Genomic DNA, 9,755 nt, shown 5'->3' on the forward strand with positions numbered 1-9,755 from the left:
TCGTCGAAGACATAATACCGTTAGACAATTGATCACTACAGGAATAATGTGCGTTGACTATGTAAAGTCAAAAGACAATATTGCGGATCCGTTTACTAAAGGTATTAATCGTGATCAATTGTATAACGCAGTAAGGGGAATGAGATTAAAATCCACACGTTAAGAACTTTCATAGTGGTAACTCAACCATGATGACTGGAGATCCCAAGAACATGGTTCAATGAGACAACTAAATTATGGAAGTTCAAGTTGAGCACTTGAAACTTTCAAAATCCATTCTCATAGCTGCTCAAGTGCAAAACCTGCAGCTTGTGGTAAAGGGTAAGCCGTCAAAAGCTTTTAATGATTCCTATAGCCTCAATAGGTGGAGTATGGCAGGATACTCTTTTTAGGAGATCACCTATATAAGTGAAGAAGTGGGGCCGCTTCAATTATCGATAACACTTATGAATCCAAGAAATGGTCCAAGGCCAGAAATGGACACAACGTAAGAACGAAAGATATTAGATCTATTATTGTGTGTATGTTGTTGACTTGGTTTACATAAAAGTTGACCGGTTCAAGACATCGCGTTCACCGAGCAACGAGTAAATCCGATGGCATTACACTAAGGAAGGTTCAAAGCTAACAACTACCTATCCTGATGCAATAATGGGTCGTCGGGACTTAGTTTTCTGCATTTGCATTAATCATCATTCATGTGGGGGATTGTTGGAATAAATAGTTTATTTAATGCCATAATTACTTTGGTAATTAATGGAATTAAATGATATTTTTGGAATCTACATGTTGAGTAGATTAATTTGATATATTTACTTGTTCAAATCTGTAAAGAATTGAATGAGTAATTAATGCCCAAAGATATCCATGGTTCGGACCACCTGTTTGCCCAAACAGTGCACGTGGCGACGGTTAAGGACCGAAGAGACACGACGGTTCGGACCACCTGTTTGCCCAAACCGACGTGGCAGCGGTTGAGGACCGAAGAGACACGATGGTTCGGATCTGTTTGTCCAAACAGGGCACGTGGCGACGATTTAAGACCGAAGAGACACGCCAGTTCGGACCTCCTGTTTGGCCAAACAGTCACGTTAGTTCAAGGAAACCCCTGGACTACTATAAATAGGGCCCTCCAGAATGAGATTAAATACACCAACGAATTCAGATAATTAATTTGTCATATTAGTTTAGTTTACATACTCAGTCCCGAGTATCAAGCCGTTCGACCGGATAGCGGACTCCTAGTGCTAAGGACTCGTCTATCATCCTGAAACCGTTGTATCTTGGGGGCAATTACTGTAGATCCGCGAGCACAGAGCGGAAGTAATTTTGCCTTACGGAGAGAGAATTTATTCTCGCCTCGGTTCTGCATCCTTACATTTATCGTCATTTCTCAAGAGATTATCGCACGTCGGAATTCTGTTCTTCAATATTCTCCACACTGTAAGCTTGACTTTGTTTGGGATTGGTATCTTCCACACCTTGGCGCTAATATCTGTTTCCTCCACCACCTCTGTTGTCTCCTTTGCTCGCTCTTTAAGAACTTCATACACGGACTTAGCTGTAAAACCTTTCCCGGATTCGCCTCTCCATGTCCATCCGTCTTTGGTACCTGCACAAAGATTCATCCCAGAAACAAGACGGACAAGCTCCGAAACTCCTTCCCTCTCTCTGTCAAACAATTCTCTATTCCATCTGAACTGCCAGCGCCACTCTTCTTCGTTCCATATCCCCATATCGCAGATCAGAGCTTCTTTGTTGACACTCAACTGAAAGAGTCTAGGGAAAGAGAATTTCAAAGGCTTTTGCCCGATCCACCAATGACTCCAAAATTTAAAGGACTTCCCATCCCCCACCCTTGGCTTCAGATTTTGAACAAACCATGGATCTCTCAAACCCCCGGCCGCTGCAACAATCTTCGGCTACCATCCTTCTCGAAATCTACCTCTCCCCACACCACCCAGACCAGATTGTCCCCACTCGAGCTTGCCATAAATGGATCTAACGACTCTAGCCCAAAGGAAATCCTTTTCAGTAAGGTATCGCTAAAGCCATTTAACAAATAAAGCCTGGATAAACCACTCAATATTCTTAATCCCCAAGCCTCCTTCATCTTTTGCATCAAACAGTACCTTCCACTTCACCCAAGCAATTGCACTCTTCCTAGCACCCCCTCCCCAAAGAAAATTACAGAGTAAAGAATTTAAAGAACTCACAGTTGATTTTGGTAAACAAGCAAAGGACAGCTGGTAGATCGGTATGGATTGCGGCACAGCCTTCACCAAAGTCATACGACCCGCAAGAGAGAACTTCCCATTTTTCCACGAATCAATTTTCTTTCTCACCTTCTCGACCAAATAGTTCCAGTCAGCAACCTTTTTACCCTTAATGCCCACTTTAATACCGAGATAGTTGAAAGGAAAAGAGCCCACTCCACAGCCCAGGACTGTCGCCATCCTCTCAATCTTACCGGCCTTGACCCCGACTCCATAGATACAACATTTTTTAAAATTCACAGCTAGCCCTGACATGAGTTGGAACACTCTCAGAATCCTTTTGATTGCCATTGCATTTCTTTCTTCATCCTCGACCAAGAAGACCGTGTCATCGGCGTATTGGAGATGTGATACTGAAATGTCATCACTTCCCACCTTAGCCGGCTGAATCAAGTCCTTCTCCACAGCTCTCATAACCAAAGAATGAAGCCCCTCCGCTGCAACAAGGAAGAGAAACGGGGAGAGAGGATCCCCCTGTCGTAATCCTCTTTCTATTTTTGCATACTAATCGTGCTCTTAGAGTTTTTATATACTCCCTCCGTCCAATTAAAGTTGGTCACATTTCTATTTTGGGTGTCCCACTAAAGTTGGTCACTTTCTAAAAATAGCAAAAGTTTACTTTAATTAAACATAATTAATTAATCTAATTAAAACTAACTAAACTTAAACCTTAATTAAATAAGGAATCCTCAATTAGAAAAATACATAAAACACACACTCAGCCTCCTCCCACCCCACCCCTGCCGCCCACCCCCTGACCACTGACCCCCGCCGCCCTAGAGCCCACCCCCTGACCCCCCTTCCCCCCCTCCCGCCGCCCACCCCCATGCTCTCTCTCTCTCTCAGCCTCCTCCTCCCTCGCAATCACCCCCAAAACTCCACCGCTGCCTCCCTCCCCTGCCGGAGTCACGGCCGCCGCACCCGTCACCCCCTCACCCTCTCTCTCGCCCCAACGGAGGGGGGTCTCCCTTCTCTCTGTCTTCCTCCGAATCTCGTCGCCTACTCTGGACAGGACGGCGGCGACCACCGACACAACACGTCTGCCCCCTGCCGCCACCACCTCCCTCATCTCTCTCCTCTCTCTCTTCCTCTGAATCTCTTCGCCTGCTCCGGACGGGACGACGGAAGAGCCGCTGCTACCGCCATGCCCTAGATCCCCAATTCACAACTCACGAAAGTAAGCTTACCCAGATCTGTGATTTGGGACGACGGCGCACTCGAATTCACAACTCCCTCTCTCCTCTCTTCCTCTGAATCTCTTCCTTGAATTGTTTCTGTGATTTTGATTGTTTTTGTGATTTGGATTGTTTTCTTGAATTGTTTCTTGAATTGGGAGGGAGACAAGGAAGACGAGGGGGACATAGGGAGACAAGGGTGGCGGCGACTTCGCCGGAGGAGGGGGTGGCTGATGCCAGCGACTTCGCCGGAGGTGGGTGGCAGTGGATTGAAGAAAGTGAAAGGAGGAAGAAATTATTTTAATTAACTCAATAATTTTGATGGGCCCCATTCAATTAAAACAGTGCACTCAATTTCTTAATCTCCGTGCCGAAACGAATGTAGCCAACTTTAGCGGGACGGAGGGAGTAATATATATGTCAAGTACGAGTAATATGACTTTCACTTGCGCACGCTTCAAGTTTATATTATCTACATTCTACACGATGAGAAATTCAAAGCTATATTCACAATCTTCATTTCATCTCAGTTTAGACAATTGAAAATTAAGACGCACATTAAATGTTGTATTATTTGTTAGATAAATGGAAAATTATATGAAAGTGTTTCCTAGGTGGACGTTTTACTTTTATCAGTTAATGGACTTATGACTTATCCTTGTCCAATGTCGAAGGTTGTGTTACTTTGATAGAAAATAAGAAAAAATATATATTTTTACAATCTTTTCATTATTTTTAAATATTTACTTTAATATAAAATTTTCTTCGAGCTGGGTGAAATATATATTTTATCTGACAACTCTTTTTCACTCATTTTTTCTTCAATATTATGAGTAGTGGTGTGAAAATATTTTCTAACATTTTCTCATCTTTTTATTTCTATTAAATATATGATAAAAAGGAGAAAAAATATAGCAATATTTTATCATCTTTTTTATATCTATAATTTTTCAACGAAAATTTTAAACTAAAGTAAATACACCCGATGAATAAAAGGAAAATATTAAGAGGTGATCGTGTTTAACATTTTCTTATAACATTATAATGTAATTAAATGATACAATGATTTAAAATTTAGGGTTAATTACATTAAAACTCATAAACTTTGTACCGATTTTTGATTTTTTCATGAATTTTAATTTTTTCTGAAATTCCATTAGTTTAATAGGTGGTTCAATTTTGCCACAACTTTTATCTCCGACGAACCCCGAGCTGACATCATGCCTATATGGCATTCAATTAAACGTCGTCATTTTATTCATCTAATTGAAACTACGTTATTTTATTCTCAAATGACATGAAACAACATTGTTTTCATTCTATTAAGAATAAAATCAATTACCCCAACCCTAACTGAGCATTTGTGTGCGTGCGTTGGTTAAGCGTTAAAGAATTAATGTCTAAGGTTAAAGGTTTTTTTTTTAAAAAAAAACCCTAACTGAGCATTTATGTTCGGCTGGAAATAAGAGGTGGTTGGTGGTGGCATCACAGCATACGTCTAACTTAGTAATAGGGAAATGAAGGGGGCAACAATTGTTGTCGGAACGGCGATGGCCAAGCGGTTGTAGGTCGTCTGACTGCGAAAATTAGAAGGTGACGTTTGAGACGACAACAACCTGGCTGTTGGACGTCCGACCGGATAAGAGAGAAGAGAGGTATGGGGAGAGTTATCGGTGTTGACGGCAGCGGCCGGGGCAATTGTTGCAGCTACTTCCGCCAATTGAAGAGGAGGGAGACAACAATAGATTCCAAAAGGGGAAAAGGCTAGGGTCTATTGGTGTGGGTTTAGAGTCGTTGGTGTCAATGGTGGTGTTTGGAGACGGTGCGGTGACGGCGATCGAGGCAATTGCTACGACTATTGTCGTTGATTGAAGAGTTGTTGGTGTCTATGTGGTATGGGTTTTAAACGACGTCATATTACACCAATTAAGCAACCTCGTTTTATTAATTTTCCGACAATTTAATATCATATTTTCGACAATTTAAAAACCGTCATGTCAGCTTCTAATTTGGAGATTTAGAAAAATTGTGGCAAAATTGAACGACTTATTACATTTATAAAAATCCAGACAAAATTAAAGTATAAATTCATGAAAATTCATAAATTTTAATGTAATTATCCTTAAAATTTATCTTTATTTTATTTTAAATTTTAAAAATCATCCTATGAGGTGTTTGGTTTGAGTGATAAAGCATTTGATAAGATAATCCACCTTAATCAAATGTTTGGTTTGCATGATTGAGCCCGTGATTGATAACTCGGCCCGCATATAATCACCTAAATGAGTGATTAATGTTTATCACTCCAAAGTTGGGTTGATTATTTAATCACTCCCCAAATCCTATTAATCTTATTTATCTCATCCAGCAAAACAAACGGCTCCTGAATGTATAAAAGTATAAATAATCGGACCATCAAGTAAAAAGTAATTTGCCGTACCCATCAAGCACCACAAACCAAATTTCTGGTGACGCCTGGTGTAGTCTGTTGATAAGATATTTTTTCTCTAATTAATAGGTTGAAAGTTGAGTGGTTTAGAAAACTAGTGTGTAACTTTTCTTTTTTATTTTTTAATAATAACAATTAACAAAAAAAAAAAAGACCGAACTTGTGGCGCCGGAGAGAAATCACAATAGGTGTGGGCATCGATATTCAGCGAAGGAAGCGATATTTCGCAAGGAAGATTGTAAAGCAATTTAATGTTGCAATTACCCCAAAAAAGCCAATATAGTGTTGAGGCTACACCAAAGAAATCCAAATTGATGGAGAAGGGCAGACATCTGAAATGCCAATATAGTAATTACTAAAAGCCAAGATGTGTACAACCATAGACCAAGAATTTACATATTCGAAATACAAAGGATAGAAGATACACATTTTTTTTCTTGATCACTTCATCAATACTTGATAAAATGACCTAACACCAACTTAAGTAGCCATCACCCTAGTAAATTTGAGGGCGGAGCTGCTGCAAAATGCAAACTCGAAGAAACATTTCAACTAAAACAACCTAACACATGAAAAAAGGGTTAGATGGAATCCTACCAAACACTCACCATCCTAAGTTAGAAGAAGCAGAGGCGCCCAAAAAAAAAAGATTTTTTTGAAAAATTCTAAACACCCACCCCCTAATTAGTGGAAAATTTTGATGTGACTCCAAACAGCTTCACCCTAGATATTCCTTTTATAAAATTTTGATAATAATAATTTATGGGTATTTCTATAATTTAGTGAAGACGATGGGAGCGCCGTGCTGCGGGTGCAGCAGCATGAGCACGGAGGGCGCGTGCTGGTAAGTGGGGGCGAGCTGGAAGGAGAAGCGTTGGAGGATCATGGCGATGGCGAGCTTGGCTTGGAAGATGGCGAGGTTCTGGCCGACGCAGCGGCGCGCGCCCAAGCCGAATGGCATGTAGGCCATGGGGTGCTTGGCGGCGTGGGCGACGCCCTTGGCGAAGCGGGCCGGGTTGAACTCGTGCGGGTCGTGGCACCAGAGGGCCGGGTCGTGATGGACGGCTAGGATGGGGATCAGGAGCTCCGTGGCCCGGGGGATGTGGAGCCCACCCAGCTGCATATCCCTCTTGGCCCGTCTGATTATTGCCACTGCTGGCGGGTACAGCCTCAGTGATTCGTTCAGGATCATTCCCAGCTGGACCATAACCACCAGATTACAACAATTAATTTAATCCTGCTTAAATTGGCTCGCTTTATAGGTAGGCGTGCGTGGTTGGCTGGGAATTTTTGTGTTGTTTAGGACTAGTAAACAAATGGAAAGTTTAATTCAAGATTTGGCATTGATGCATCCATACTTAATACTCCATAACTCCCCTTTTTTTGTGCATCCAACACATGCCATCATTTTCTTTTCTCAAAAATTGTACTACTATTAATCAAGGCAGATATTTCACACAAACTAATTAAGTTTTATTTTAATTTTAAAAAGAAGAAGGTTTTAATAGAGAGAGAGGGGACCATGAAAAATAGAGGAGGAAATGGAATTAATACCGTTTTGAGCTTAGGGAGATCGTCTTTAGTAGGGGAATCACGTGCTCCACACACCCTCAGGACCTCCTCACGTGCCTGTTCCTGCCACTGGGGATGCATGGCCAACAGCACGGTCGTCCACGTCAGCAGGTTGGCGGTGGTGTGCTTCCCGGCGAAGAAGATGGTCTTGCACTCCTCGACGACGTCGTTTGGCGTGATCGCGACCGCCGATTCGTCGCCGCTCATGTCCCTCACGCTCGCCTTTATCATCACTTCCAATAAATCGTTAGGACATTCGTCTGACACCCCCTGACACCCCTCCTCCCGCCTTCCATCGATGAGCTTCAGCAACGATTTCCGAATTTCCTTTTCCAGTCTCCAAGATATTCTATTCTTTTTAGTCGGCAGGAACCTGCATTTAATTATTTCAATTTCCAATTAATCATCACCATTCAATTCAATCACGCCCCTCCTCTAATTAAATTACCTGTAGCCAGGGATGAAGACCTTCTGATAGGCCTCAGTGGCATGGACCATCTGCTGAGATTGCAGCTCGAAAATGGCTTTCCCTTCCTCATAGCTTCTGCCAAAAGTGGCTCTTGTGATGACATCCTCCACCAGATTCTGGAACCAATCTGATACCTCCTACTTCCACTTTCCCAGCATTGCACATTTCCTCACTCCATCCCATCACTGCTGCTTCCATGCTCTTGGCCATCATTGGCATCATTAACTGCAATTCATTCATTAATTAGCATTACATCCATCAGATCACTGTTTGATTTTGAGTATTACCTTGAGATTCTCTGTGTGGAAAGTTGGTTGGATGATCTTCCTGTGGTGAGACCACTTCTCTCCCTTGAGGCTGAGCAAGCCATCGCCTTCGATTTTCCTAACCAGTGGGGGTGACTCATTCTTCTCAAACAGCTCTGATTTCAAGATGAAGATCTCTCTGATGAGGGCTGGATCAGAAACTGTGAGCCTAGCTGTTGGCCCGAACCACACTAGGAACATGGAACCTGCACCCACACTTTAAATTATTATTTTTATAAATTGCATGGCTTCGTAATCTCTAATTCCTTTTCTTAGAGATTAAACATGATGCTTACCAAAAGAGGAAGCACAGAAATAAAATAGTGGGAATTTAAATCACATTATTCCAAGCCAATGGATAGTGTAGACCCTACACAATGATCCTCACAGCTCACACCAACTTTCTTGGCTCAGCAAATGTGTATGTATTTTGGAAAAAGAAAAAGCTGTATGTATATGTACATGTACATGTACATGTATATATAAAGCTGAATCAGAAAAGATTAGAGGCATACCATAAATCTTCTTCCAATGATGGTAGAAAGAGAGGACTCTAGGAAGTATGTTGTGAGAGAGAGGGGGCATGGATTGGGCAGAAGCCATCAAATTCAAGCTGGCTAATTCCTTCAAATTCCCCAAGAAGAGCTGGTATTTGGGCCCTTTGATCCCTTGTTTCATGAAGAAATTCTCAACTCTTCTTGGTGCCCACCACAGATGAACCACAGCTTTCAGCACAAAAACAAACAGAATATATGAGAGGAGAAGAAGCCATAACAAATGGAAGTGGTAATCTTCCATTGTTTTTCTTTTCTTTGGGAGGGGGAGGGGGAGGGGGGTGGGTGGGGTGGGAATATTGTTCTTGGTGGCTGGCTGGATTGTGTTTGTTTTTATACAGAGAAGAGAAAGTAGAGGTTTCTTGTCTGTTGTGTAGGACAACAGGATGAAGATGGGCTTAAACAGGCAGAGGGGAGAAGCAACCTAAAAGAATTTAAGGTCAACTAGTTGAGAGAGCAAAAGAAATTAATGAAAGTGAGGTGTCCTTATACTATATTTTTCGGGACAAGATTGCCCCTCCCTTCGCGGGGGCTCGCCAATTAGAAACTACCAGGAAAGACCAGATTGCCCTTTCCTTCTAATTACCAGATAATATAAATAATTTCTTTGGGAATTGTGGAGAAAAACACTCATCATAAATGAGAATTTCATTTATGAGACACACATTAATATAGGTTGTGGCCATTGTTGCTCTGATCATGTCATGTGTCCAGAAACAACACTTTGGCCAACCTGAAAAGCCTTTAATTTTCCCACCAAATAGATACCCTGCCTTGCTATGAATGTATATGTTATACTAAAACTAGTTGGAAAATGAAATTTCATTCTTAATTTTGAGCAGAAATTGTAACAACTTCTCTGTCAACTGTTCCCATCAATGGCCTTGGAAATTACTAGTATTATCTTTTTTTTGAAACCTGGCCTTGGAAATTATTAATCACCACCCCTGTTTTC

At 41.7% G+C, this 9,755-nt stretch overlaps 1 protein-coding gene across 1 annotated transcript; it reads right to left on the reverse strand.

The window, feature by feature from the left end:
* Positions 1-6,211: 6,211 nt before the first annotated feature.
* Positions 6,212-9,241, reverse strand: LOC130992343 (cytochrome P450 734A1-like). Its single transcript, XM_057916945.1, is given in 6 exon segments — positions 6,212-7,098; positions 7,455-7,845; positions 7,921-8,078; positions 8,080-8,166; positions 8,229-8,452; positions 8,762-9,241. Coding segments are annotated over 6 exon segments (1,569 nt in total). The 5' UTR covers positions 9,045-9,241; the 3' UTR covers positions 6,212-6,672.
* Positions 9,242-9,755: the final 514 nt, after the last annotated feature.

The sequence above is a fragment of the Salvia miltiorrhiza genome, chromosome 7 (genome assembly GCF_028751815.1).
Source record: "Salvia miltiorrhiza cultivar Shanhuang (shh) chromosome 7, IMPLAD_Smil_shh, whole genome shotgun sequence".
Lineage (NCBI taxonomy): Eukaryota > Viridiplantae > Streptophyta > Magnoliopsida > Lamiales > Lamiaceae > Salvia > Salvia miltiorrhiza.